The sequence below is a fragment of the Gallus gallus genome, chromosome 34 (assembly GCF_016699485.2).
Source record: "Gallus gallus isolate bGalGal1 chromosome 34, bGalGal1.mat.broiler.GRCg7b, whole genome shotgun sequence".
Taxonomy (NCBI): Eukaryota; Metazoa; Chordata; class Aves; order Galliformes; family Phasianidae; genus Gallus; species Gallus gallus.
In genome coordinates, this window is record NC_052565.1 from 2,924,874 (window position 1) to 2,951,942 (window position 27,069).

Consider the following 27,069-nt stretch of genomic DNA (forward strand, 5'->3'; position numbering starts at 1 on the left):
AAAGCATTAATGCTCCAGTTCCGGGCACCTGTCTGAAAGAGAAGAACTACATTCCCAGGGGGGGCTTTGCGGTCAGAGAGGAGATAGAACCTCTGGCAAAGTCACCTGATCTCCTCTTCTTCCCTCGGCTCTCGTCCCGACCACACGCATCGCCTCAGCACTACTGTAAGGCCTACAGCTTTCAGATACTCTTTCTCTCATTCTATTTGATTTATTTGCTTCAATTCGAATTATATTGTGTTATAGTGTGCTATCTTGCCTTCCAATTCCGTATGTAGTAAATTAGTTTGTTTCTCCTCAGATCGTTGCCGCTGCTTTTAATTATTTTGGGGTCCCCTGTTTCCCTTTTCTGGAGGTGTGGATTTTGCGAAATCCCTCCACCCCGCTGGTCACAGAACTGAGCCGAACCAGCCTGTAAACCATTGACAGCGGGCAGTACTGAGATGGAACCGCGGCACTGAGGAGCGGTGCTGAGGACAGCAGTGCCACAGGTGTTTGGGGGAACGGCTCCGGGCCGGGGCCGGGGAGAGGAACCATGCGCGGCCCAGGCCATACCACCCCCCCCGCCCTCCCCCCCCCTCTGCTGTGGGATGCGGGGATTTGGGACGCTGAAGGGCTCGGGGCCCCCACCGCCGCAGCGCTGCTGCCCGCATCCGGGCCAGGCCCCCCCCAAGCCCTCCAGTGCTGCGCCCAGACCCCACCGGGGCTGAGGTGGACATAGGGGCTGTGGGGGAGATGTAGTGGGGATATGGGCGTTTAGGGGGTTGTGGGGGGCTGTAGAGGGATATAGGGCTGTGCGTGGGTTATAGGAGAATATGGGGCTAGAGGGGGCTGTTGTGGGAATACAGGGAGGCTGTGGGAGGTCATGGGGAGGATATAGGGAGATAGGGGACTGTTGTGGGTATAGGGTTATACGGGAGCTACGGGGGGGATACAGGGTGATATGGGGCTATAGTGGGCTGTGGGGATCCACACAGGGGGATATGGGGATATAGGTAGCTGTGAGGGGAACGCAGAGGGACATGGGGCTGAGAGGGGCCTTAGGGTGGGCTATAAGGGGATGGGGCTATAGGGTGGGCTATAAGGGGATGTGGAGCTAGAAGGCTCTCCCTTCCTGTCCCCCTTCCTTTCCCGCCAGCTGTGGGTTGCTCTTAGGGTTGGCATTAGTGTGGCAATGAGGAGCAGAATGCAAACACCTCCAAACACGTTGTTACTCCGCAGAGATCCGCACGGTGACGCTGCGCTGCCAACAGCGCTTCTCAACACTAAGCCCTGAAACACGGGGCAACTCCAACACAGCTTTAACTAATAACTAATAACTACTTTTATTTCAGCTCTACATATAACACTACAACAAACGTGACAGACGAAGACCCATCCCTGTGGAGCGGCACTACTCCCTCCACGTTCTCCAGAACCATCGGCGCAACCTGGGCCTGGTGGGCGGCACATCTTCCAGCACGCTGAGGATCAGCAGTGTCTGCAGCACCAGACAGCGCACGGTCGGCTCGCTGTCCTCCTTGGCGCCCTCCAGGGCTGCAATGGAACAGTGCTGTGTCACCACGTGGGCCTCACACGGCGCTTCCCGGGGCACGGGGCAGCGGGGGGGACGGCTCACCTTTACGGATGTCCAACACCTTCTCCCGGTTCTCATTCCTCAGCTTTCGCCCTAGCAGCCCTGCGCACATGGCTGCTGTCAGCGCTCGCCCGGCCCCGCGGCGCCCAGGGACCTCACAGCATCCCAGGGACCCCCACGGTGCTCCACGGACCTCCAAAAACCCCATACTACCCTAATAGTGTCCCCATCATCCCCAGCAATCCTTCAGTGTCTCAGGGACCTATGGTGTCCCAGTGACCCCTGTGGTGCCCATCTGCCCCCAAGGACCCCAGTGACCCCCAGAGACCCAACACAATGCTTCAGCGAACCCCATAGTGCCCCAGTAATCCCAGTGTTGCCCTAATAACTTCCAAGAACCCCACCATTTCCCCAGTGGTCCCCCAGGGCCCCCGCTGCGCACCGACCCCACAGCATTCAGCCGGAGGGATGGGGACCCACTGGGGATGGGACTCACCGAGGAAGCGCACGGCCGTGTCCCTCACGGGCACCTGGGGGCTGTGCAGGTGCAGCACCGTGTCCTTCAGGTACTGCTCCGCATCTCTGCCCCTCTTCTGAAGCTGCAGAGAGCATGGTGGGGGTGGCACCCGCAGAGTGGCTCCCCAACCCCCCTTCTGCAGGGCAGCAAGGGGGGTCCAGAGGGGTTGAGGGGTGGGGGTCCTTACCAGGCAGTCAGCAATCATCCAGACCTCCGCCGCACAGGCCAAGCGTTGCAGTTGCTGCCAGCCCAGGAGCTTGGCGGCGTGGATCAGAGCTTTCTGAGCAGCCTGGGGAGCAGTGACACGGGGGGGTGTTGGTGGGAGATCCTGGGGGAACCCCCATCCCAAACCTGGGTCGGCACCACAGCCGGTCCCGTCCCACAGGGTCTGGGGAAACGGGGTGGGGGATGTGGGAGGGTTTTCCTAACCTTAATGACTGTATGGGTGGGTGTAGTGGAGGGGGGAACTGGGAGGACTGTATGGGTGGATATGAGGTGGGGATCTGGTATCTAGGAGGACTGTACATGTGGGCACAGGGCGGGGAGTAGTTGCTGGTCACACCGGATAACCTCGCGACCCCGTGACCCCACAAGCTGCCCCCACCTGCGCCACGTTGGGGATGTCCTCATTCATGTGGATGAAGAGTGGCAGCAGACTCCTCTCCGCCTGCAGCAGCAGCTGCTTCCTGCCTGGCGCCTCCAGCAGCAGCGCAAAGAGCTCCATGGAGCGCCAGCGCACCTCTGCGTTGTCCTGGGAGGAAACACACAAGGGGGTACTCCTGAGCTCTGCACGGTGCGGGGGCTGCTTGAATGCTCCCCGCTGCCCCGCGTCCCTCACCTCATTGAAGCAGGACAGCAGCTGCACGGCCAGCTGGCTGAGCACACCTCGGATGCTGGCGGGGCGCTGTGCCACAATGTCCTGCAGCAGATGTATGGCCTGCAGTTTGATGTCAGCCCGCATGTCCTGCAGCCACAGCAGCGCGTCAGGTAGCAGCAGCTGCATCCTCCCAGCGTAAAGGTTCCTCAGCCCGCGCAGCGCCAGCTCTCTGCTCCTGGGCTGTTTGCTGCAGATGTATTTCCTGAAGATCTTTTGGGTGCCGGTGTCATCCTTGTGGTGCCCCTGGCAGCTCCACAGCTGTGATGAGCAGTGGTCAGCAGGCGGGAGCGGGCTCAGCCCCCCATCCTCCCAAGGAGACCCCCCCCCGCACCGTCTCCACACCCACCTCGAGGTAGAACGCCATGGCGGGGACCTCCCTCCACTGCAGCTGGTGGTTCTGCAGCAGATTCTGCAGGTGTCTGAAGATGGGTCTGCACTGATCCCGGCAGTTCTTCAGCATCACCCTGTGGGGCAGGGGGAGGGCTGAAGCCGGGCTGGGGGGCTGACCCCACTGGGTCTGGGCTGGAGTAGAGGGACCGGAACAGCCCATGCTGCCCCACAGTGTGCTCTTCCATCTGCCCACCGTGCCTCAGCACCTCCTGAGCACTCCCCATCTTGTTCCCTACTTATTTCAGGAGCGCTGCACTTGGGGCACCGTGTAGGGCAGTGTGTGGGGCAGCATGGGGCAGAGCATGGAAGGGGTTGGGGCCGTACTTGGCAAGGGAGTGCAGGCCGTTTTGCCACGTGGAAGCGCCCAGCAACCGCGCCCACAGGTCGTGGGTCTCCATGGAGAATGCCAGGTTGTCCATATCAGCGCAGAGCAGCAAACTGCGGGCCGTCTCCACCACCATCCTGCATGGAAACGGGGCAGCATTGGGTCAGCACAGGGTCAGGGGCCAGAGGTCAGTGAGGGGCCAGGGCACAGTGCAGAGTCAGGGTTCAATCAGAGGTCATCATGCAGTCAGGAGTCAGTGTGGGGTCAGGAGTCAGCAGGGGCACAAAGGTCAGCGTGGGGTCAGGGGTCAGTGTGGGTGGTGCCGCGGGGTCAGAGCGGGCACTGCGGTGTTACCTGATGGCAGAGGTGGGCGCAGATGGGCGGAATGGGTCCTCCGTGATGGCGATGATCTCCAGCGGAGCTAGCGGCCCGGCGGACACCAGCTGGATGATGAGCGCCACAAAGAGCTCCGGGAAAACCAGTCGCACCTGTGGGCCGTACTCCAGGTACTGCAGGAGCTTATGCAGTGCTGTGGCCGCCTGCGGAAAGCACCCGGACAGCACTCAGCAGTGAGCTGCTCCCCTGGGTTTGGGGGGGTGGGGGGGAGTGTTCCCAGAGGACCCCCAAACTCACGGCCAGGTGAAGGACGCCGACCTCGGTCTTCTGGCCCAGCGGCACGGTCTCCAGCTGACGCAGCAGCGCCTGCACCATCTTTGGCACCACATCCACCGAGGACAGCGCCAACTCCCACAGCTCCCATATGTCCCTGCGGCACAGAGCTGTCCTCAGCGGGAGCCCCTCTCTGAGTGGGGTGGGAGTCCTTCTATATGTGGGGTGGGTGTTGTTCTATGTGTGGGGTGAGGGTCCCTCTGCACCACGGGTGAAGGTCCCATGGGGGGTGGTCTCCCTCTCCGTGTGGAGTGGGGGTCCCTATCCATGTGGGGTGGAGGTCCCTGTCCTTGTGGGGTGGGGGTCCCTCTCTGCGGGGGGTGGGGGCAGCGCACTTGTCACAGGTGGGGGAGCAGCGCAGCAGGCTGAGTGTCATCGCGCGAGGGTTGGCGGCAGCCAGTGAGGGGAAGGTGCCGTGGATGGTCCTCAGTGCCTGCTCCTCTGTGATCAGCTTCCTGCTCCTGTGGATGGCCGTCACGATGCGCTGCACCTGGAAGGGTCACAGGGACAGCAGAACTTCACTCCAGGCGTCCCCAGGAGGGGCCAAGCACCCTGAAGTCTCAAATCAGATCGATGCCGTGCAGGACAACCCAACCCAACACAGCCTTCCTGCACCCAACCCAACCCAATTCTAACCATCAGGACCCAACCCACCCCAACCCCACCCCCTCCTCCCATGGGCTCAGCCCCCTGGCAAGCAGCTCCCGGTTTCTCACATCATTGGGCATAGGGTTGAAGTCAACCGTCAGGACGGCCATCAAGGTGGAAGCCACCTGGGTGTTGTAGTTGCTGCAGTCCCTCATGCCCTGCAGCGCCAGGAGGATGAGATCGGTCTTCTCTGAAGAGTGGAAGTACTTCTCAAAGCGCTGGGGAGGAATGAACGCAGAGGGGGGGAAGGATGTCAGCCATGCTCCCCCCACCCCCTGCGCCCATGAGTCCTGGCGCGACAATCCCTCCTCACCAGCAAAATGACCGTGGTGTTGGTGGTCCAGGTGAGGGAGAACTCGTGGTCAGCTTCCCACTGCTCCAGTTTCCCCTGCTCATCCAGCTGCCCTTCCCAGCCTGGAAAGGAGAGCAAGGCGCAGGTGCGTGAGCAGTGGCTGCCCTGCAGGGAGCTGGACAGCTGCCCCGGCCCCAAGCACGGGGCCGTGCGGCAAAGCTCCCCAACACCATGGGGTTCTTCACTGCTCTGAGCGGCAGCTGACGCAGAGGTCAGCAGCCGTTGCCTTACGGCTTCTCCACAGGACAAATCTGTAGAGGTGACGGAGAGCGCTCAAAGCACAGCGGCATGTTTTGTCCTCCTGGACAAAAGCGCAGCACAGGATGAGGCATCCCACCAGCTGCCCCAGCACGGGCAGGCGGAGCTCGTCATAGCTGGCAGATGGGGATTGTTCCGAGGAGTGACGGGGCTGTACGTGGAGAGCAGAAAGTTGAGGCGCACCCCCGGAGTGGGCAGAGCGCGGAAAAGGAGAGACAAAGACTCCACATTATGGGGGTCGGGCCCTTACCTTCTCCTGGCAGTAATGTGCCAGCGAATGAGTCAGCTTCCAGATGCGCCCCACTGCCCTCTGGCGCACGGTCGAGCTCTGCAAGGAGGTGAAGGGCAGCAGCACCTGTGGGAAGAGGAGGTGCTGCTCTGCCCTGTGGTCCCCTGGATCACCCCAGAAGGTTTTTGGGGTGGTGGGGATGGGGGGGGAACACTCTTCCTCTGTGTGGTCCCCATGGGCAAGGCTCACCTGGAAGACGTCTTTCAGCTCCTCTCCGATGCTGGTGCTGGGGTGAATGAACACCAATGAGTGCAGCATCTCATCCAGAGCCCTCAGGGTCTGCAGAACGGACAGGGTGGAGGGAGATTAGAGGGGAGGGGGACGGGGGATGCATGGCAAGACCCTGTTCTGCAAGGCAGGGGGGTCCTGTAGCTCCCTGGCACCCACCTTGGAGTAAAGGTTTGTGTCCAGGTCCTGCTCTGAGGGAAGCAGGAAGATGCTCCGGAAGCACACAACAAAGAGAGGGATCTTCTCCTCCAGAGCCCCCTCCACCTTGCTGCAAGAACAGGGACAGCGGCGCTGGGAGTGCTGTGCTGCAGGATGGGGAGTGGATCCCCCCATGGGCAGCACTCTGCAGAGCAGGGGGGGCATTGCTGGGAGGAACCCCTCCTCCATCGGGATGTGTGGGGCAGAGGGAGTCCTGAGAGCTGCTGTGGTCAGATTGGGGTTGGGGTTCGGGTTGGGGTTAGGTTGTTGTTCGGGTTAGGGTTAGGTTATGGTCAATGTTAGAGCTGAGGCCCAGCAGTGCTGCAGGACCCCCTCGGCCCTTTGCCCCGCCCCAAAGGGGGAGAGCAGCAGCCCAGTACTGCCAGGATCGTCCCCGGGGGCTGTGGGGCCATACAGGCAGTGTGGGGCCATTCAGACACTGTGGGGCCATACAGGCAGTCTGGGGCCATATGAATGCTGTGGGGCCATCCCGGTGTGGGGCAGTACCTGAGGGAGGTGATGGCGGCTACCGCTTGCAGCCGCAGTTCGGAGCTCAGCTCTCTCCGCGGCTCCTCTGCCAGCAGCACCTGCAGCACAGCGGGATGGCATCAGGCATGCAGTGCTCCCAGCACTGGGAGGAGAGGAGCCGCCCACTGCCCCCCCTCCAGCACCCACCGCCCCTCACCATGATGTTCTCCACAAGTTCATTCCGGCGGCAGAAGATGCGCAGTTCCTGCACCGTGTTCCTCTCTGCTGCGGAGCCACAGATGGTGCGGATGCTGCACAGGAACTTCATCTTCTTCTCCTCATTCTGAGGCTGCCAGCGAGCGTGGGGAGTGTGAGCGGGGGGGTGGGGCCAGGGGGCACAGCCCTCCTGCGGATGCAATGGGCCTGGGGGGGGATGGGGGACCGCCGTGATGGGAGCGGCCGCTGTCACCTCTGTGCTCCGGAGAAAGGCCTCAATGTTGTCCATCGCGTAACGCTCCACAGCACACATGGGCAGCCCAGAGGCATCCAAGGGGGGAGCTGGAATTGGGGGTAGGAGGGGGATCGGAATTAGAGCTGGGTTTAGAGTTGTGGTTAGTGTTACGATTGAGGTTAGGGTTGGGGTTGGATTAGGGTTAAGGTTGGGGGTGGGGGTGGGTTAGAGTTAAGGTTGGGGTTGTGGTTAGTGTTAGGATTGAGTTTGGGGTTGGGGCTACGGGTAGAGTTAAGGTTGGGGTTGGGTTCAGGTTAGGGTTAGGGCTGGGGTTAGGATTAAGGTTGGGATTAGGGTTGGGGTTGGGGCTGGGTTGGGGTTAGGATTAAGGTTTGCCGTCAGGGTTGGTGTAGAGGAGCCCGGAGCAAAGCGAGGAGAGAAGGGAACTCTGCCCTCTGCCGCCCCACGCAGCCCCCACACTGTGCAGAGGGCGCTTCCCACCCCCAGCCCTGTGGGGACCCTCACTCACCGGGCGGCACAGAAGTGGGCTCCTGGGGGAGTTTGTCCTTCTCCTTGGCCTCAGCAGGGCACGAGGGGTTTCTCTCCTCCATCGCAGAGGATGAGGGCTGAGGTTGGGGACGGGCCGTGGCCTGGGCAGCCATGGGCGGAGAGAAGTGCTGCGGTTTGCCCCGAGGGGCGGCTTGCACCGCTGCTCTGCTCGCGTGCTGTCCCATCTCAGTCCTGACGGAAAGTGAGGGGCACAGCGCTGGATCTGCTGGAGCTGGGGGGCACGGGGACGCGTCACAATGGGCCCCGCTGTGACCCGCTGCCCCGCCCGCGTGGGGCCCCCGGCAGTGCTCAGCTCTGCTCAGGGCTGCTCAGTTCCCCAGTCTGCGCTGAGGACTGGATATATTATTGCAATTATTTTATTAAATCATTAAAAAAGAGGGCAACGGAAGCATAAAACTCAGAAATTGGAAATACGTGCTTCACATCAAGGCTGAGCTGCTCTGCAGGGGGGTTCAGGATTTCCCTGGTGAGTTCACCAACTAAAGCTGGGGTTGGGGTTGCAGTTAGGGTTATGGATAGGGTTAGGGTTAGGGCTTGGGTTGTGGTTGGGGTTGGGGTTAGGGTTAGGTTTCGGGTTAGGGCTAGCATAGGGTTAGGGTTACGGTGAGGGTTAGGGTTAGTGTTGGGCCTTAAGTTGCGGCTAGGGTTGGGCTCAACATTTGATGTTAGGATTGGGGTGAGGGTTGGAATTAGGTTTTGGTTTAGGCTTAGGGTTTGGGCTGGGGTTGAGGTTACTCTTGGGTTTAGGGTTGTGATTAGGGTTAGGGTGTGGGTTGGGGTTAGTGTTGGGGTTAGGGTTGGGTTTAGTGTTGTGATTGTGGTTGGGGTTCTGGTTTGGTTTAGATTTAGAGTTAGGGTTGGAGTTGGGGTTGGGTGTAGGGTTAGCATTGTGTTAGGGAGCTGGGGAGTGCCAGTGGGGCAGTGAGGCGCAAGTTGCGCTCTGTGAAGTCTGCGCTCTCCTTCCTTTTCAAAGCCTGACATGAAGGCGGGGGCCCGGCAGCGGATTTCCAGGGGAGGAATGACATTTCAGCATCCTCATCGAAACGTGGGATGGAATCTCAACAAGAACCCCCGTCCCCTGGAAACAGCCAGTCAGAAGGGCACCCTTTGAGCTGGGAACTCCTTCCCAGCCCAGCTTTTCTTGTGAGACAGCTCCTGGCAACCCCCCAGCACCAAACCCAGCTCACCTGCTCGGCCTGCTCAGCCCAAGCTGTGCCCAGCTCACGCACACGCCACAGTAGTGCTTCGGACAGGCTCTCACAGGGTGATCTGTTCCAAGGAGGGCCCAGAGCTCAGTCCCCGCGTGCAGCACGCCCACCAGAGCACCAGCTCTGCTCACCAGCTGTGGCACAAACGCTCCCACCCCTGCAACACTTGTGACCTTAGTGTGCGCCCGCATCGCTTCTGTGCCTTCATCATAAGCAAAGGAAATGGACGCCTCCCAGATCCAAACTTTAGGAAACCAACACCAGGCTCACCCAATGGGGTTAACCAAAGTAAAATAACAGGGAAGCGAGGATGACTCTTGTGCAGCCCAATAAAAACCAGTAATGACCAATACGGCCTCATCGTGGTCAATGGAGTCCCAGAGGAACTAGTAGGATCCAGGCGTGCACACCAGTATGGGCCAGGAAAGACCAGGATGGACTCATAGTGGTCAGTAGACACCCATCGGAAGCCGTAGGAGCGCAAACCACTATTGGCCCATAAAAAGCAGTAAGGACCAGCACGGCCTCGTAGTGCTCAATGGAGTCCCATAGGAATCAGTAGAAACCAATAGGAATGCACACCTGTATGCCTCTCTGGTTGAGGCTTTACGCCCCAGGGCCGATGTTGGCCTCCCGGACTATGGCTTTAGGCCCTGGGCCAGTGCCGGCCTCTCCGGCTGTGGACTTAGGCCCGGAGCTGGTGCTGGCCTCTTGTGCTGTGGCTGTGGCTTTAGGCCCCGGGGCCAGTGCAGGCCTCTCGGGATGTGACTTTGGGCCCAGGGGCTGGTGCCGGCCTCTTGGGCAGTGACTGTGGCTTCAGGCCCCAAAGCTGGTGCCAGCCTCTTGGGCTGTGGCTTCACGCCCCAGAACTGGTTCTGCCTTTCCGGGCTGTGGCTTCAGGCCCCAGGGCTGGGGCTGGCCTCCAGCAATGGAGGGATGCAGCATAGTCCTCTCCATCCTCCTACCCAACTTATCTCTGTCCAAGGATGAGCAGGTGTCCAGGAAGAGAGAGATACCGTTCTCATAAAGTATTTGGATATTTCCAACAATTTGACCTCACTCTTCCCTTCCCCCTACGAAATCCACCAAGATCCCCCCCCAGACACCCTTTCCACCCCATAGAAGTCCCCTTTTCCCCCTTCTCAGCTCCCCTACACAATGTCCCCCTCTACCTCCAGACCCCCTTTCCACCCCATGGAAGCCCCGCTCACCCCTTTTCCCCCCCACAACTCCTTCTCTCAGCCCCCACAACCCCTTTCCACCCCCATAGAAGCCCCTCACAGCCCCCCAGCTTCCTCCTGCCAACCCCCTCTCCATCCCCAGACCCCCTTTCCTCCCAGTAGAGACCACATTCATCCCATTTCTCCCCCCTCACAACCCCCGTCCACTCCCAGACCCCCCTTGCTGCCCTACAGAAGCCCCATTCCCCCCTACCCCCCTCTCAACTCCCTACGTTCCCCTCCACAATGCCCCCCACCACCCCAGTTTCCCTTCACATCCACAGAAGCCTCTTTTCCCTCTTTTTCCACCCCACAACTCCTTCTCTCTGCCCCAGACCCTCTTTCCACCCCATAGAAGCCCCCCAGCACCCCCCCCAGTTTCTCCCTTTCACCCCTCCCTCCACCTCCAGACCCCTTTTCCACCCCACAGAAGCCCCGCTCACACCTTCCCCCCTAGATTCTCCTCAACCCCCCTTTCCACCCCCAGACTTTCCTTCCACCCCATGGAAGCCCGGCTAACCCTTTTCTGCCCCCCACAACCCCCCCTGTCTGGCACTGGAGTCATCCAGAAGGATCTGGAGATGTCCCTGAAGGGTCTTGGGTCCCCGGTATCCTTGCATTCATTCAGAAGGCGCTGGCGATGTCACAGAGAGGACGTGTAGGATCCAAGGGGTCCTCAGCTGGGTTCAAAGGGTCCTGTTGTCTTCTGCAAGGGTCTGGAGATGAGCCAGGGGGGCCCCAGGAGCTCCTGGAGTCCTCCAGAGGTCTCAGATGGGAATTTTGAGGACAACCCCACATAGTGGCACGTCCTCACTCTGCTTTGTCCCCACGGGACCACCCCCAAAACCTTCTGTTTCTACTAAAATAAATGCCACGTTGATTTCATTGTATTTTTTTTCCCAGCTTCCCTTCAGAAGTGGATGGTTCCCGCCAAACCCCCGTGTAAAGCCCCACCCGGGGGAAACAACTCCCCCAGGGCCACCGGGTGACACCAGGCCAACCGTCAGCGGTGCCACCACTGGAACAACCTCCTGTCCCTGAAGATTACACTGTCACTCTGTCACTGTAACCATGCAACTTGGCGCCATCCCAACCCCCGTCTACCTTGAGAGCCCCATCAGCGTCCTACAGCTCCCTCCCAAGCTGGGAGGGAGTGTTGATCAGCCGGAGGGGAGAAAGGCACTACAGAGGGACGTGCAAAGGCTGGCTGGCTGGGCCACGGTAAACTGTATGAGTTTCAACAGGGCCAAGTGTTGGGTCCTGCATTTTGGTCACAAGAAGCCCAGGCAACCCTACAGGCTTGGGGAGGAGTGGCTGGAAAGCTGCCTGATGGAAAGTGACCTTGGTGTGCACTTGGACAGTCAGCTGAATACGAGCCAGCAGTGTGCCCAGGTGGCCAAGGCGGCCCATGGCATCCTGGCTTGGATCAGGAATGGTGTGGTGAGCAGCACTGGGGAAGACGTCCTGCCCCTGTACTCAGTGCTGGTGAGGCCTCACCTCGAGTGCTGTGTTCAGTTTTGGGCACCTCGGTACAGAAGGGAAACCGAGCTACTGGAGCAGGTCCAAAGGAGGGCTACAAGGCTGATGAAGGGCTTGTGAAGGGCCTGGGGCCCCCAGCATAAGAAAGACGCAGAGCTCTTGGAACGGGTCCAGAGGAGGGCCACTAAGATGACCACAGGGCTTTCTTCTCCTCTGAAGAAAGGCTGGGGGAACTGGGCTTGTTCAGCTTGGAGAAGAGAAGGCTCCAGGGAGACCTCATGGTGGCCTTCCAGTGCTGGAAGGGAGGGTGTAAACAGGAGGGGGAATGACATGGGTTGATAGCGATAGGACAAGGGGGAATGGTTTTAAAATGAGACGGGGGAGGTTTGGGTTAGACATGAGGAGGAAGTTTTTCACTCAGAAGGTGGTGACGCACCGGAACAACTTGCCCAGAGAGGCTGTGGACGCCCCATCCCCGGAGGCATTGAAGGCCAGGCTGGATGTGGCTCTGGGCAGCCTGGTCTAGTGGTTGGCCACCCTGCCCACGGCAGGGAGGTTGGAACCAGATGATCTTAGGGGTCCTTTTCAACCCAGGCCATTCCATGGTTCTGGGATGATTCCATGAAATACAGCCATCATATGCGCCCAGGGCCACGGGGTCTTGGAAGAGTCCCTTCGGCATCTGAAGGCACGGACTCAGGTGTGAATGATCCAAATTGTTTATTGCAGGTTCAAACATCCCCAAGTTCTCTCTTTCCCATTTTCCCACCCCCCTTTCCATGTCAAAAAATCATTTGACACAGTCACCCCTGGTCGACTCCTTAAGCGTGCATGCAGGAGCTTATCCATCGGTGTCACGAGTTGTTCGTAGCCACGTGCTCTTCCTCCACCCGGGGTCGTTATCATGCGGTGATCGTGCTTCTCGCATGACTCTTGTTTTTGTCTCCTGGAGGCGTCCTTTGTTCTCAGCATTCCTTTCTCATGCCGTTTATCTATCTTGTTCCGCAGCTTCTAGCGTGAATGTTCTTTCTTGAATCCAGCCCAGTCCCCACTGTCCCTCTACCTCTGCTTTTCTACAGGGAGCTGGCACCCAGGAATGGTGCAGATGGAGTTTTGCAGGCTCAGGGGCAGCTCTGTCTGTCCCGGGCACCCCATGCCCTGCTCAGCGTGGGTAGGGTGTTGGCGGCCTGCGGCGCGGGGCTTTGGACTTTGGAGGCGGAGTCTTGGGAGACTCTGGTCTGTTGCGTATGGGTGGCAGCAAACCAGATCGGCTGGTGGAGGGCTCCTCAGGCAGGCTGCACTCACGGTGAGACGGTGATGCCGCCGTCTCCTGAGGTTCTGCCTGTGCCGGCCTGTCCTTCATGGCCATCTGCCTCTGCCTGAGTAGTTTGACAGAGTCACGTGGCAGAAACGGGTAGGGTGTTGGCGGCCTGCGGCGTGGGGCTGTGGTCCTTGGAGGCGGACTCCTGGGAGACTCTGGTCTGTTGCGTGTGGGTGGCAGCAAACCAGATCTGCAGGTGGAGGGCTCCTCAGGCAGGCTGCACTCACGGTGAGACGGTGATGCCGCCGTCTCCTGAGGTTCTGCCTGCGCCGGCCTGTCCTTCTTGGCCATCTGCCTCTGCCTGAGTAGTTTCACAGAGTCACGATGCAGTAACGGCGGCCGGAATGCGTGGCCTTTGGTATCCCTGGACAGGCTGGACTCAGCTCTTAATGAACATCTCCTGTCTTTGATGCGAGATGCCACCTGCCTCCCGGCAACCTGAGAGTGCGAGGCCTTTGCTTTCCACATGGCCGCCGCTCCAGCCTCACGGTCCTCTCCCGCTCCTTGTTCATCTCCGCGGAACCGGACATGTTTTTTTCCCGTTGTTTGGCCCAGGTGTTCTTGGCCTTCGTTTCCTGCCTGGCCCTGCGGCTGCCAGGTCACCGGCTGCTCGCGGGCTTCAGACGTTCTCAGGATCGCTGGCAGCGGACTGAAAAGACAGAGCAAGAGGGGTCTGCTTGAGTGGGTGATGGCTTTGGGGCCGCATCCTGCAACCCTGAGCCAGGACCCTTGGCTGCAACACGGCCTTCCCCACAGACAGCTCACCGGCTGCCCCGTGGCGCTCCTGAGATCCGGACAGGGGCCAGCCCTGTGAGCTGATCCCAGCCCAGAGCCTCCAGCCTCACCTGGACGAAAAGCTCTCCTGCTGTAAGCTTCTTCTGCTTCTTGAGCTTTGTCCAGCAGTACTTGCAACGCTGAAGCGTCTGATGTACGTTGGCACTTCAGCAAACCTCACTGCAATCGGGAAGGCAGAAGACATTCACCTGAAGCCTTTGGCTCAGTGACAAGGGGCGCTCAGGGATTTCCCGTCACACGGTGGTTGCACGTGCCATGGGAAGGAGCTGGCAGCTGCTTTACCTTTCTTGCCCTGGACAAGAGGTGGCAAAGCCCCTTCTTTCTTTTGCTTCCCCTCACCATGGAGATCTCCGGAGGCCTTGCGGAATATCCTGGGCGGTGGTTTGGGTGCAACCTGCTTCTGAAACCTGTGCAGAAAGAGCAGACACCGGCGTGATGCAGTGCTCCGCCAATCCTTTTTGGTGGCCGTGATGTCTGCTCACAGCACATTTTCCTGCTGCGTTAAGGCCACTACTTTCTGGAGTCCTTAGCAGGGTCCCTTGGGGTAGGGCAAGGGGAAATAGTTTCAAAGGGAAAGAGGGAGGATTGAGATTGGATGTACGGAAGAAGTTTTTGGCAGGAGGGTGTTGAGGCACCGGAACGTCTTGCCCAGAGAGGTGGTGGCTGCCCCGACAGTCGTTTGAGGTCAGGCTGCACCAGGCTCAGAGCAACCTCATCTGGCGGTAGGTGTCCCTGTTCCTTGCAGGATCGTGGGACTAGGTGCCCTTTCAGGGTTGCTTCAGGCTCAAATGATTCTGTGATTCTGTGCCATATCGTCACGGGCAGGACAGCCATGGACACAAGGAACAAGCACTACAGAATGAGAGCTGAGCAGCTGCATCAAGCAGCGGCTGCAGCCACAAACATACTCACATGGGGAAGACGACGAGGCGGCCAGAGTGCGTCAGGGAGGCCACCGGTGCCACCCGGGACACCAGCGTGTCCAGCAGCCAGGGGGCCTGCAGGGGAGGAACAGGGAGGTTGTGGGACATCCTTCTGATGGCTGAGGCCCTCAGGACTGGAGGAGCCCAAGGCAGGGAGAGCTGACACCAGCGCAGCACCTGCACAGCCCAAGCAGCTGGCCAGGTCCTGGTGGGCCATGTGCAGTCAGAGCAAGGGTCACGGGACTGCCCGGGCCATGGAGAAACCTCCAGCTCACCTTGAAAACAACTTTTCTGAATTTCTCCTTCCCGGAGAGCTTCTCAAGGAAGTCGTAATAGTATTTAATTCCAAAGCTCATGCCTTCAAAGAGGAGCACTCCTATGTCTTTCAGGACAAAGGCAACGTTCTCCCCATTCTTGAGGCAGTTGGAGAGGAGGGACACGGTGCTTTGGATGCAGGTCTTCCCTCTCTGCCAGGTCACAGAGGCAGCGGCAGCCACCTCGCTGTATTTCAGGGTCTCCACCTCCCTATGGGCTGAAAAATGCGAGGGACAGAGTTGATCCTGCAGTCGCTTTTCCACAGGCGCTTGCTTGCTTCCCTACAAGTGCTTCTTGCGGCCATCAGCCAGCACGGCCCCCACCTCGGAGGGGGAGGGAGGTCTCCTTCTGAGAAGGGAGGCAGTGGCCTTCTTTGCCCCGTCCGTGAAGCCTGCAAGGGTTCAATCCCGCTCCTACCTGGCAGGGAGTCCTTGTCGGACCCGAGGTGGTGCATGGCTCTGAGGTTCCTGGCCAGCTGAAACACGGGCCACCGCAGAGTCACGGTCCCGTCCGCAGTCCTGATGTCTTTAGAGATGGTGTCGAATGAGCCGAAGGTGGGAATCCAGACCCCCTGCGAGTGGAAGAGAAAGCATGGGCTGCAGGGTTATGGGCCGGCTGGAGGAAGAGCTGGAGGGGGTCCCACGTAGGGACAGAGCTCAGAAGCCCTCTCCCGCTGCTCAGAGGCACCAGCGGGCAGGGCAGCGGGAGAGGCTTTGGGAAGGAGCTGCACAGTCCTCTCCCTCCCCTTGCCCTCCCAAATGCAGCACAGCAGTCAGGGCGGAAGCAGCCTGGTGGAATCCAGAGGCTTCCCGAGGCTGGGCTCGGCCCTGAGCTCGGAGCCCGCCTAGCACAAGCGATGCTGCCTTTGCAGGAAGCCCACGCTATGCACAGCAGAGCAATTTGGGCTGAGCTTCCTGCTTTGTGTGGAGGGGAAGAGTCAGAGGAACTGCAGGCTGAGCTGGACAGGGAGAGGAGGAAGACGACAGCCAACACACCTTCTGCACCAGGAGGTGCTCCTGTACGTAGGCGGCCACCGCATCCCAGACGGCAACTCGCTCTGGAGGGCAGAGGAAAAGCGGGTCACACTCTGCATCTGCCGCTTCCCGGCGCTCCTACTGCCTCGGGCCGGGAGGGAGGTGGCAGACGGAAAGTGTCGTTGCAGTCCCCAGCCCCACACGGAGACAGCCCCGAGCTGGTCCCCGTGCTGGGTCTCTCCCGCTCAGCGCCAAGATGGGCTGCAGCAGCGCTCCTGTGGTGGCTGTGGACCCGTGTACCTTCGGTGTTGGTGTCTGTCGCTCTGGAGGCACGCCTCGCTGCGGGGCCGGCCTCGCTCGTCCTGTTCCGCCTTGTGCCAGCGGGTTGCTCCATGTTGGCGCCAGCCATGCCGGAGCTCATCCCTTCAGATGCGTCTGCTCTCGTCCAGATGCTCCTTCAGGGTGCAGGACCCACCACCGTGCACCGCCTTTATACCCCTCCCGGGTGGCCGTGTCACAAACGTTGCCGTGGCAACGCGGTGACAGCGTGGCCAGTGCTGGCCGTGGCCCATTATGACGCAAGACAGCAGCCTGCTGCCCGCCCCGAGTGGGAGTGCTGGCACCTCTCTGTTTTCTCTCTCTTCTTTTCTTTCCTCTCAGGATTGCGTTCCTCATTTCTCTTTAGTAGCCGTTGCCTAAATTGATCTTCAGGCAGTTGGCGCGGAAATCACAACTGTTCCAAAGTACCCTCTACCCGTAACGGTTATGATTTGTTGTTTCGAAAGTTGCCCGGCTTTGCCTGGAACGAGCCGATTCCTTATCAGAAAGCTCCATCCATTACCCGGCATTGCTCCTCTGTGTCGCTGTGGTGACTCCATCGCGGCCGCCTAGCCCGGCCATCCGTGGGGCAGTGAGGCGCAAGTTGCGCTCTGTGAAGTCTGCGCTCTCCTTCCTTTTCAATGTCTGACATGAAGGCGGGGGCCCGGCAGCGGATTTCCAGGGGAGGAATGACAATTTATCATCCTCATCGAAAAGTGGGATGGAATCTCAACAAGAACCCCCGTCCCCTGGAAACAGCCAGTCAGAAGGGCACCCTTTGAGCTGGGAACTCCTCCCCAGCCCAGCTTTTCTTGTGAGACAGCTCCTGGCAACCCCCCAGCACCAAACCCAGCTCACCTGCTCGGCCTGCTCAGCCCAAGCTGTGCCCAGCTCGCGCACACGCCACAGTGGTGCTTCGGACAGGCTCTCACAGGGTGATCTGTTCCAAGGAGGGCCCAGAGCTCAGTCCCCGCGTGCAGCACGCCCACCAGAGCACCAGCTCTGCTCACCAGCTGTGGCACAAACGCTCCCACCCCTGCAACACTTGTGACCTTAGTGTGTGCCCGCATCGCTTCCGTGCCTTCATCATAAGCAAAGGAAATGGACGCCTCCCAGATCCAAACTTTAGGAAACCAACACCAGGCTCACCCAATGGGGTTAACCAAAGTAAAATAACAGGGAAGCGAGGATGACTCTTGTGCAGCCCAATAAAAACCAGTAATGACCAATACGGCCTCATATTGTCAATGGAGTCCCAGAGGAACTAGTAGGATCCAGGCGTGCACACCAGTATGGGCCAGGAAAGACCAGGATGGACTCATAGTGGTCAGTAGACACCCATCGGAAGCCGTAGGAGCGCAAACCACTATTGACCCATATAAAGTAGTAAGGACCAGCACGGCCTTGTAGTGCTCAATGGAGTCCCATAGGAATCAGTAGAAACCAATAGGAATGCACACCTGTATGCCTCTCTGGTTGAGGCTTTACGCCCCAGGGCCGATGTTGGCCTCCCGGACTATGGCTTTAGGCCCTGGGCCAGTGCCGGCCTCTCCGGCTGTGGACTTAGGCCCGGAGCTGGTGCTGGCCTCTTGTGCTGTGGCTGTGGCTTTAGGCCCCAAAGCTGGTGCCAGCCTCTTGGGCTGTGGCTTCAGGCCCCAAAGCTGGTGCCAGCCTCTTGGGCTGTGGCTTCACGTCCCAGGACTGGTTCTGCCCTTTTGGGCTGTGGCTTCAGGCCCCAGGGCCGGGGCTGCCCTTCTGGGCTGTGGCTGTGGCTTCAGGCCCTGGGACCAGTGCCGGTCTCTCTGGCTGCGGTGACAGCTTTAGGCCCCAGGGACGGTGCCAGCCTCTCTTGTGCTGTGCCTACAGTTTCAGGCCTTTGGGCCCTTGCTAACTAATTCTGTGAATGTCTTCTTATTTTCACTCCTTCTTGGACATGTGCAGAGTACAGTCAAGTCGTTTTGAATATCATTTCCTTTGTGGTGATTGGTCTGGTTTCTCATCTGAAGGCTTCAGACCTGCAATTCCAGGAGCTTCCTCCTTTGCAGTGTGCTATTGATAAGCAGAAGCCTTGCCCCCTTTCTACCAAACTCCTCCCAGGTCCTGCCTATTCCTTGTAAACCACTCCCCAGACTCCGCCTCTGAAGTAAGTGTTCCTCCTGTCTTTAATTTTTGAGCAGGGGACCCCGCCTGTACCGGTACAGGGGTCCCTCCTGTACAAGGACCATCCTAGGGTCTCTGCCTTCACTCAGGCCACTGCTGACCTTCCTGATTAGAGCTTCAGGCTCTGGGGCCCGTGCCGGTCTCTTGGGCTGAGTGTGTGGCTGTAGGTCCCAGGGCCGGTGCTGGCCTCTCTGGCAGTGGCTTTAGGCGCCAGGGAGCGCGCAGGCCTCTTGGGCTGGGGCTTCAGGCCCCGGGTCCAGCACCAGCCTCTCGGGCTGTGGCTTTAGGCTTTGGGGCCGATGCCAGACTGCCTGGCTGTGACTGTGGTTTCAGCCCCTGGCTGTAGGGCTATCCTGTTTAGACAAGAGGCCCGCAGTAAAAGGAGAACAGACTTAACAAACATCAAAGAAGCCATGGCCTCTACACAAGGTTGGATTGCCTCGCTCTGGGGATAGGTTGGGATGCAACAGGCAGGCATCAAGATACTCCCCTCTCTCCTCCTTCCAGGCTTATCTCTGTGCAAGGACGAGCAGATGTCCAGAAGCAATGATCTAGTATTGAGTGACCAAGTGTGAGAAGTTAATTATTTAGCAATACGTGCTTAGTTAACAACAATTTCTGGTTAGTTGAGTGCCGGGAAGACTGTGAACCTGAAGTCCTCAGCCAATGAGGAACCAGGGGAGAAAGAGATAAGCGTCGAGTAATAGGGCATCAAAGACGTAAGGCTGTTTTCTGTGTGCTCTCCTGCTTGCAGGAGGCCCGCCATTGCAATTGCGAAGAAAATCTGCTTTTTCCGAGATACCGTTCTGATAAATTATTTGGCCCCGCCAACCCTTTTCCTACCGGCCCCGGGGCCAGTACTATTCTCTCTGGCTGTGTTTTTATGCCCCAGGGCTGTTGCCGGCCTCCAGCAATGGAGGGATGCAGCATAGTCCTCTCCATCCTCCTACCCAACTTATCTCTGTCCAAGGATGAGCAGGTGTCCAGGAAGAGAGAGATACCGTTCTCATAAAGTATTTGGATATTTCCAACAATTTGACCTCACTCTTCCCTTCCCCCTACGAAATCCACCAAGATCCCCCCCCAGACACCCTTTCCACCCCATAGAAGTCCCCTTTTCCCCCTTCTCAGCTCCCCTACACAATGTCCCCCTCTACCTCCAGACCCCCTTTCCACCCCATGGAAGCCCCGCTCACCCCTTTTCCCCCCCACAACTCCTTCTCTCAGCCCCCACAACCCCTTTCCACCCCCATAGAAGCCCCTCACAGCCCCCCAGCTTCCTCCTGCCAACCCCCTCTCCATCCCCAGACCCCCTTTCCTCCCAGTAGAGACCACATTCATCCCATTTCTCCCCCCTCACAACCCCCGTCCACTCCCAGACCCCCCTTGCTGCCCTACAGAAGCCCCATTCCCCCCTACCCCCCTCTCAACTCCCTACGTTCCCCTCCACAATGCCCCCCACCACCCCAGTTTCCCTTCACATCCACAGAAGCCTCTTTTCCCTCTTTTTCCACCCCACAACTCCTTCTCTCTGCCCCAGACCCTCTTTCCACCCCATAGAAGCCCCCCAGCACCCCCCCCAGTTTCTCCCTTTCACCCCTCCCTCCACCTCCAGACCCCTTTTCCACCCCACAGAAGCCCCGCTCACACCTTCCCCCCTAGATTCTCCTCAACCCCCCTTTCCACCCCCAGACTTTCCTTCCACCCCATGGAAGCCCCGCTAACCCTTTTCTGCCCCCCACAACCCCCCCTGTCTGGCACTGGAGTCATCCAGAAGGATCTGGAGATGTCCCTGAAGGGTCTTGGGTCCCCGGTATCCTTGCATTCATTCAGAAGGCGCTGGCGATGTCACAGAGAGGACGTGTAGGATCCAAGGGGTCCTCAGCTGGGTTCAAAGGGTCCTGTTGTCTTCTGCAAGGGTCTGGAGATGAGCCAGGGGGGCCCCAGGAGCTCCTGGAGTCCTCCAGAGGTCTCAGATGGGAATTTTGAGGACAACCCCACATAGTGGCACGTCCTCACTCTGCTTTGTCCCCACGGGACCACCCCCAAAACCTTCTGTTTCTACTAAAATAAATGCCACGTTGATTTCATTGTATTTTTTTTCCCAGCTTCCCTTCAGAAGTGGATGGTTCCCGCCAAACCCCCGTGTAAAGCCCCACCCGGGGGAAACAACTCCCCCAGGGCCACCGGGTGACACCAGGCCAACCGTCAGCGGTGCCACCACTGGAACAACCTCCTGTCCCTGAAGATTACACTGTCACTCTGTCACTGTAACCATGCAACTTGGCGCCATCCCAACCCCCGTCTACCTTGAGAGCCCCATCAGCGTCCTACAGCTCCCTCCCAAGCTGGGAGGGAGTGTTGATCAGCCGGAGGGGAGAAAGGCACTACAGAGGGACGTGCAAAGGCTGGCTGGCTGGGCCACGGTAAACTGTATGAGTTTCAACAGGGCCAAGTGTTGGGTCCTGCATTTTGGTCACAAGAAGCCCAGGCAACCCTACAGGCTTGGGGAGGAGTGGCTGGAAAGCTGCCTGATGGAAAGTGACCTTGGTGTGCACTTGGACAGTCAGCTGAATACGAGCCAGCAGTGTGCCCAGGTGGCCAAGGCGGCCCATGGCATCCTGGCTTGGATCAGGAATGGTGTGGTGAGCAGCACTGGGGAAGACGTCCTGCCCCTGTACTCAGTGCTGGTGAGGCCTCACCTCGAGTGCTGTGTTCAGTTTTGGGCACCTCGGTACAGAAGGGAAACCGAGCTACTGGAGCAGGTCCAAAGGAGGGCTACAAGGCTGATGAAGGGCTTGTGAAGGGCCTGGGGCCCCCAGCATAAGAAAGACGCAGAGCTCTTGGAACGGGTCCAGAGGAGGGCCACTAAGATGACCACAGGGCTTTCTTCTCCTCTGAAGAAAGGCTGGGGGAACTGGGCTTGTTCAGCTTGGAGAAGAGAAGGCTCCAGGGAGACCTCATGGTGGCCTTCCAGTGGTGGAAGGGAGGGTGTAAACAGGAGGGGGAATGACATGGGTTGATAGCGATAGGACAAGGGGGAATGGTTTTAAAATGAGACGGGGGAGGTTTGGGTTAGACATGAGGAGGAAGTTTTTCACTCAGAAGGTGGTGACGCACCGGAACAACTTGCCCAGAGAGGCTGTGGACGCCCCATCCCCGGAGGCATTGAAGGCCAGGCTGGATGTGGCTCTGGGCAGCCTGGTCTAGTGGTTGGCCACCCTGCCCACGGCAGGGAGGTTGGAACCAGATGATCTTAGGGGTCCTTTTCAACCCAGGCCATTCCATGGTTCTGGGATGATTCCATGAAATACAGCCATCATATGCGCCCAGGGCCACGGGGTCTTGGAAGAGTCCCTTCGGCATCTGAAGGCACGGACTCAGGTGTGAATGATCCAAATTGTTTATTGCAGGTTCAAACATCCCCAAGTTCTCTCTTTCCCATTTTCCCACCCCCCTTTCCATGTCAAAAAATCATTTGACACAGTCACCCCTGGTCGACTCCTTAAGCGTGCATGCAGGAGCTTATCCATCGGTGTCACGAGTTGTTCGTAGCCACGTGCTCTTCCTCCACCCGGGGTCGTTATCATGCGGTGATCGTGCTTCTCGCATGACTCTTGTTTTTGTCTCCTGGAGGCGTCCTTTGTTCTCAGCATTCCTTTCTCATGCCGTTTATCTATCTTGTTCCGCAGCTTCTAGCGTGAATGTTCTTTCTTGAATCCAGCCCAGTCCCCACTGTCCCTCTACCTCTGCTTTTCTACAGGGAGCTGGCACCCAGGAATGGTGCAGATGGAGTTTTGCAGGCTCAGGGGCAGCTCTGTCTGTCCCGGGCACCCCATGCCCTGCTCAGCGTGGGTAGGGTGTTGGCGGCCTGCGGCGCGGGGCTTTGGACTTTGGAGGCGGAGTCTTGGGAGACTCTGGTCTGTTGCGTATGGGTGGCAGCAAACCAGATCGGCTGGTGGAGGGCTCCTCAGGCAGGCTGCACTCACGGTGAGACGGTGATGCCGCCGTCTCCTGAGGTTCTGCCTGTGCCGGCCTGTCCTTCATGGCCATCTGCCTCTGCCTGAGTAGTTTGACAGAGTCACGTGGCAGAAACGGGTAGGGTGTTGGCGGCCTGCGGCCTGGGGCTGTGGTCCTTGGAGGCGGACTCCTGGGAGACTCTGGTCTGTTGCGTGTGGGTGGCAGCAAACCAGATCTGCAGGTGGAGGGCTCCTCAGGCAGGCTGCACTCACGGTGAGACGGTGATGCCGCCGTCTCCTGAGGTTCTGCCTGCGCCGGCCTGTCCTTCTTGGCCATCTGCCTCTGCCTGAGTAGTTTCACAGAGTCACGATGCAGTAACGGCGGCCGGAATGCGTGGCCTTTGGTATCCCTGGACAGGCTGGACTCAGCTCTTAATGAACATCTCCTGTCTTTGATGCGAGATGCCACCTGCCTCCCGGCAACCTGAGAGTGCGAGGCCTTTGCTTTCCACATGGCCGCCGCTCCAGCCTCACGGTCCTCTCCCGCTCCTTGTTCATCTCCGCGGAACCGGACATGTTTTTTTCCCGTTGTTTGGCCCAGGTGTTCTTGGCCTTCGTTTCCTGCCTGGCCCTGCGGCTGCCAGGTCACCGGCTGCTCGCGGGCTTCAGACGTTCTCAGGATCGCTGGCAGCGGACTGAAAAGACAGAGCAAGAGGGGTCTGCTTGAGTGGGTGATGGCTTTGGGGCCGCATCCGGCAACCCTGAGCCAGGACCCTTGGCTGCAACACGGCCTTCCCCACAGACAGCTCACCGGCTGCCCCGTGGCGCTCCTGAGATCCGGACAGGGGCCAGCCCTGTGAGCTGATCCCAGCCCAGAGCCTCCAGCCTCACCTGGACGAAAAGCTCTCCTGCTGTAAGCTTCTTCTGCTTCTTGAGCTTTGTCCAGCAGTACTTGCAACGCTGAAGCGTCTGATGTACGTTGGCACTTCAGCAAACCTCACTGCAATCGGGAAGGCAGAAGACATTCACCTGAAGCCTTTGGCTCAGTGACAAGGGGCGCTGAGGGATTTCCCGTCACACGGTGGTTGCACGTGCCATGGGAAGGAGCTGGCAGCTGCTTTACCTTTCTTGCCCTGGACAAGAGGTGGCAAAGCCCCTTCTTTCTTTTGCTTCCCCTCACCATGGAGATCTCCGGAGGCCTTGCGGAATATCCTGGGCGGTGGTTTGGGTGCAACCTGCTTCTGAAACCTGTGCAGAAAGAGCAGACACCGGCGTGACGCAGTGCTCCGCCAATCCTTTTTGCTGGCCGTGATGTCTGCTCACAGCACATTTTCCTGCTGCGTTAAGGCCACTACTTTCTGGAGTCCTTAGCAGGGTCCCTTGGGGTAGGGCAAGGGGAAACAGTTTCAAAGGGAAAGAGGGAGGATTTAGATTGGATGTACGGAAGAAGTTTTTGGCAGGAGGGTGGTGAGGCACCGGAACGTCTTGCCCAGAGAGGTGGTGGCTGCCCCGACAGTCGTTTGAGGTCAGGCTGCACCAGGCTCAGAGCAACCTCATCTGGCGGTAGGTGTCCCTGTTCCTTGCAGGATCGTGGGACTAGGTGCCCTTTCAGGGTTGCTTCCGGCTCAAATGATTCTGTGATTCTGTGCCATATCGTCACGGGCAGGACAGCCATGGACACAAGGAACAAGCACTACAGAATGAGAGCTGAGCAGCTGCATCAAGCAGCGGCTGCAGCCACAAACATACTCACATGGGGAAGACGACGAGGCGGCCAGAGTGCGTCAGGGAGGCCACCGGTGCCACCCGGGACACCAGCGTGTCCAGCAGCCAGGGGGCCTGCAGGGGAGAAACAGGGAGGTTGTGGGACATCCTTCTGATGGCTGAGGCCCTCAGGACTGGAGGAGCCCAAGGCAGGGAGAGCTGACACCAGCGCAGCACCTGCACAGCCCAAGCAGCTGGCCAGGTCCTGGTGGGCCATGTGCAGTCAGAGCAAGGGTCACGGGACTGCCCGGGCCATGGAGAAACCTCCAGCTCACCTTGAAAACAACTTTTCTGAATTTCTCCTTCCCGGAGAGCTTCTCAAGGAAGTCGTAATAGTATTTAATTCCAAAGCTCATGCCTTCAAAGAGGAGCACTCCTATGTCTTTCAGGACAAAGGCAACGTTCTCCCCATTCTTGAGGCAGTTGGAGAGGAGGGACACGGTGCTTTGGATGCAGGTCTTCCCTCTCTGCCAGGTCACAGAGGCAGCGGCAGCCACCTCGCTGTATTTCAGGGTCTCCACCTCCCTATGGGCTGAAAAATGCGAGGGACAGAGTTGATCCTGCAGTCGCTTTTCCACAGGCGCTTGCTTGCTTCCCTACAAGTGCTTCTTGCGGCCATCAGCCAGCACGGCCCCCACCTCGGAGGGGGAGGGAGGTCTCCTTCTGAGAAGGGAGGCGGTGGCCTTCTTTGCCCCGTCCGTGAAGCCTGCAAGGGTTCAATCCCGCTCCTACCTGGCAGGGAGTCCTTGTCGGACCCGAGGTGGTGCATGGCTCTGAGGTTCCTGGCCAGCTGAAACACGGGCCACCGCAGAGTCACGGTCCCGTCCGCAGTCCTGATGTCTTTAGAGATGGTGTCGAATGAGCCGAAGGTGGGAATCCAGACCCCCTGCGAGTGGAAGAGAAAGCACGGGCTGCAGGGTTATGGGCCGGCTGGAGGAAGAGCTGGAGGGGGTCCCACGTAGGGACAGAGCTCAGAAGCCCTCTCCCGCTGCTCAGAGGCACCAGCGGGCAGGGCAGCGGGAGAGGCTTTGGGAAGGAGCTGCACAGTCCTCTCCCTCCCCTTGCCCTCCCAAATGCAGCACAGCAGTCAGGGCGGAAGCAGCCTGGTGGAATCCAGAGGCTTCCCGAGGCTGGGCTCGGCCCTGAGCTCGGAGCCCGCCTAGCACAAGCGATGCTGCCTTTGCAGGAAGCCCACGCTATGCACAGCAGAGCAATTTGGGCTGAGCTTCCTGCTTTGTGTGGAGGGGAAGAGTCAGAGGAACTGCAGGCTGAGCTGGACAGGGAGAGGAGGAAGACGACAGCCAACACACCTTCTGCACCAGGAGGTGCTCCTGTACGTAGGCGGCCACCGCATCCCAGACGGCAACTCGCTCTGGAGGGCAGAGGAAAAGCGGGTCACACTCTGCATCTGCCGCTTCCCGGCGCTCCTACTGCCTCGGGCCGGGAGGGAGGTGGCAGACGGAAAGTGTCGTTGCAGTCCCCAGCCCCACACGGAGACAGCCCCGAGCTGGTCCCCGTGCTGGGTCTCTCCCGCTCAGCGCCAAGATGGGCTGCAGCAGCGCTCCTGTGGTGGCTGTGGACCCGTGTACCTTCGGTGTTGGTGTCTGTCGCTCTGGAGGCACGCCTCGCTGCGGGGCCGGCCTCGCTCGTCCTGTTCCGCCTTGTGCCAACGGGTTGCTCCGTGTTGGCGCCAGCCATGCCGGAGCTCATCCCTTCAGATGCGTCTGCTCTCGTCCAGATGCTCCTTCAGGGTGCAGGACCCACCACCGTGCACCGCCTTTATACCCCTCCCGGGTGGCCGTGTCACAAACGTTGCCGTGGCAACGCGGTGACAGCGTGGCCAGTGCTGGCCGTGGCCCATTATGACGCAAGACAGCAGCCTGCTGCCCGCCCCGAGTGGGAGTGCTGGCACCTCTCTGTTTTCTCTCTCTTCTTTTCTTTCCTCTCAGGATTGCGTTCCTCATTTCTCTTTAGTAGCCGTTGCCTAAATTGATCTTCAGGCAGTTGGCGCGGAAATCACAACTGTTCCAAAGTACCCTCTACCCGTAACGGTTATGATTTGTTGTTTCGAAAGTTGCCCGGCTTTGCCTGGAACGAGCCGATTCCTTGTCAGAAAGCTCCATCCATTACCCGGCATTGCTCCTCTGTGTCGCTGTGGTGACTCCATCGCGGCCGCCTAGCCCGGCCATCCGTGGGGCAGTGAGGCGCAAGTTGCGCTCTGTGAAGTCTGCGCTCTCCTTCCTTTTCAATGTCTGACATGAAGGCGGGGGCCCGGCAGCGGATTTCCAGGGGAGGAATGACATTTTATCATCCTCATCGAAAAGTGGGATGGAATCTCAACAAGAACCCCCGTCCCCTGGAAACAGCCAGTCAGAAGGGCACCCTTTGAGCTGGGAACTCCTCCCCAGCCCAGCTTTTCTTGTGAGACAGCTCCTGGCAACCCCCCAGCACCAAACCCAGCTCACCTGCTCGGCCTGCTCAGCCCAAGCTGTGCCCAGCTCGCGCACACGCCACAGTGGTGCTTCGGACAGGCTCTCACAGGGTGATCTGTTCCAAGGAGGGCCCAGAGCTCAGTCCCCGCGTGCAGCACGCCCACCAGAGCACCAGCTCTGCTCACCAGCTGTGGCACAAACGCTCCCACCCCTGCAACACTTGTGACCTTAGTGTGCGCCCGCATCGCTTCTGTGCCTTCATCATAAGCAAAGGAAATGGACGCCTCCCAGATCCAAACTTTAGGAAACCAACACCAGGCTCACCCAATGGGGTTAACCAAAGTAAAATAACAGGGAAGCGAGGATGACTCTTGTGCAGCCCAAT

General features: G+C 59.1%; 5 protein-coding genes across 6 annotated transcripts; all 5 read right to left on the minus strand.

The window, feature by feature from the left end:
- Positions 1 to 1,300: 1,300 nt before the first annotated feature.
- Positions 1,301 to 3,155, minus strand: LOC121108066 (maestro heat-like repeat-containing protein family member 2A). Its single transcript, XM_040654784.1, has 6 exons — positions 2,932 to 3,155; positions 2,698 to 2,844; positions 2,281 to 2,382; positions 2,073 to 2,175; positions 1,619 to 1,678; positions 1,301 to 1,536 (listed from the first exon to the last, which is right to left on the minus strand). Exons 1-6 carry the CDS (start codon positions 3,094 to 3,096, stop codon positions 1,394 to 1,396), a joined length of 720 nt encoding a protein of 239 aa, XP_040510718.1. The 5' UTR covers positions 3,097 to 3,155; the 3' UTR covers positions 1,301 to 1,393.
- Positions 3,156 to 3,497: 342 nt separating this feature from the next.
- Positions 3,498 to 5,527, minus strand: LOC121108108. The gene is made up of 7 exons (XM_040654951.1): positions 5,497 to 5,527; positions 5,316 to 5,416; positions 5,071 to 5,220; positions 4,690 to 4,844; positions 4,319 to 4,451; positions 4,040 to 4,224; positions 3,498 to 3,822 (listed from the first exon to the last, which is right to left on the minus strand). Exons 1-7 carry the CDS (start codon positions 5,525 to 5,527, stop codon positions 3,597 to 3,599), a joined length of 981 nt encoding a protein of 326 aa, XP_040510885.1. The 3' UTR covers positions 3,498 to 3,596.
- On the minus strand, positions 5,506 to 8,009 carry LOC121108067. 2 transcript variants are annotated; one of them, XM_040654786.1, is made up of 8 exons: positions 7,776 to 8,009; positions 7,265 to 7,353; positions 7,013 to 7,144; positions 6,835 to 6,914; positions 6,289 to 6,397; positions 6,091 to 6,180; positions 5,863 to 5,967; positions 5,506 to 5,763 (listed from the first exon to the last, which is right to left on the minus strand). In XM_040654786.1, the coding sequence occupies exons 1-8, from the start codon at positions 7,978 to 7,980 to the stop codon at positions 5,536 to 5,538; spliced, it is 1,038 nt and encodes a 345-aa protein (XP_040510720.1). In that variant the 5' UTR covers positions 7,981 to 8,009; the 3' UTR covers positions 5,506 to 5,535. The 2 variants fall into 2 exon arrangements, with proteins under 2 accessions (XP_040510720.1, XP_040510719.1); XM_040654785.1 differs by having other exon boundaries at positions 5,863 to 6,180.
- A 4,417-nt stretch (positions 8,010 to 12,426) lies between these two features.
- LOC121108068 (serine/arginine repetitive matrix protein 1-like) lies at positions 12,427 to 16,857 on the minus strand. The gene is made up of 8 exons (XM_040654787.1): positions 16,352 to 16,857; positions 16,073 to 16,134; positions 15,495 to 15,648; positions 15,038 to 15,294; positions 14,752 to 14,837; positions 14,122 to 14,246; positions 13,890 to 13,998; positions 12,427 to 13,693 (listed from the first exon to the last, which is right to left on the minus strand). The coding sequence occupies exons 1-8, from the start codon at positions 16,470 to 16,472 to the stop codon at positions 12,886 to 12,888; spliced, it is 1,722 nt and encodes a 573-aa protein (XP_040510721.1). The 5' UTR covers positions 16,473 to 16,857; the 3' UTR covers positions 12,427 to 12,885.
- A 2,020-nt stretch (positions 16,858 to 18,877) lies between these two features.
- On the minus strand, positions 18,878 to 25,950 carry LOC112530861 (coiled-coil domain-containing protein 81-like). Its single transcript, XM_040654952.1, has 9 exons — positions 25,842 to 25,950; positions 25,563 to 25,624; positions 24,985 to 25,138; positions 24,528 to 24,784; positions 24,242 to 24,327; positions 23,612 to 23,736; positions 23,380 to 23,488; positions 22,519 to 23,183; positions 18,878 to 18,882 (listed from the first exon to the last, which is right to left on the minus strand). The coding sequence occupies exons 1-9, from the start codon at positions 25,948 to 25,950 to the stop codon at positions 18,878 to 18,880; spliced, it is 1,572 nt and encodes a 523-aa protein (XP_040510886.1).
- Positions 25,951 to 27,069: the final 1,119 nt, after the last annotated feature.

Excerpts from the sequence above, each read along its gene's own strand:
- LOC121108066 (XM_040654784.1), bottom strand. The coding sequence starts at position 3,096 with ATGCAGCTGCTGCTACCTGACGCGCTGCTGTGGCTGCAGGACATGCGG. Across the intron at positions 2,176-2,280 it reads GGATGATTGCTGACTGCCTG|CTTCAGAAGAGGGGCAGAGA; the intron begins GTAAGGACCCCC and ends TGCTCTCTGCAG. Across the intron at positions 1,537-1,618 it reads GGTGTTGGACATCCGTAAAG|CCCTGGAGGGCGCCAAGGAG; the intron begins GTGAGCCGTCCC and ends GTTCCATTGCAG.
- LOC121108108 (XM_040654951.1), bottom strand. The coding sequence starts at position 5,527 with ATGGTGTTGGGGAGCTTTGCCGCACGGCCCC. Across the intron at positions 5,417-5,496 it reads GAGCTTTGCCGCACGGCCCC|GCTGGGAAGGGCAGCTGGAT; the intron begins GTGCTTGGGGCC and ends TCTCCTTTCCAG. Across the intron at positions 4,845-5,070 it reads TCAACCCTATGCCCAATGAT|GTGCAGCGCATCGTGACGGC; the intron begins GTGAGAAACCGG and ends TGACCCTTCCAG.
- LOC121108067 (XM_040654785.1), bottom strand. The coding sequence starts at position 7,980 with ATGGGACAGCACGCGAGCAGAGCAGCGGTGCAAGCCGCCCCTCGGGGC. Across the intron at positions 7,145-7,264 it reads CCTTTCTCCGGAGCACAGAG|CCTCAGAATGAGGAGAAGAA; the intron begins GTGACAGCGGCC and ends GCTCGCTGGCAG. Across the intron at positions 5,764-5,862 it reads CACATTACTGCCAGGAGAAG|CCCCGTCACTCCTCGGAACA; the intron begins GTAAGGGCCCGA and ends CTCCACGTACAG.
- LOC121108068 (XM_040654787.1), bottom strand. The coding sequence starts at position 16,472 with ATGAGCTCCGGCATGGCTGGCGCCAACATGGAGCAACCCGCTGGCACA. Across the intron at positions 16,135-16,351 it reads GACAGACACCAACACCGAAG|AGCGAGTTGCCGTCTGGGAT; the intron begins GTACACGGGTCC and ends TCTGCCCTCCAG. Across the intron at positions 13,999-14,121 it reads TCTTGTCCAGGGCAAGAAAG|TGAGGTTTGCTGAAGTGCCA; the intron begins GTAAAGCAGCTG and ends TCCCGATTGCAG.
- LOC112530861 (XM_040654952.1), bottom strand. The coding sequence starts at position 25,950 with ATGGCTGGCGCCAACACGGAGCAACCCGTTGGCACAAGGCGGAACAGG. Across the intron at positions 24,785-24,984 it reads CGACAAGGACTCCCTGCCAG|CCCATAGGGAGGTGGAGACC; the intron begins GTAGGAGCGGGA and ends CGCATTTTTCAG. Across the intron at positions 23,489-23,611 it reads TCTTGTCCAGGGCAAGAAAG|TGAGGTTTGCTGAAGTGCCA; the intron begins GTAAAGCAGCTG and ends TCCCGATTGCAG.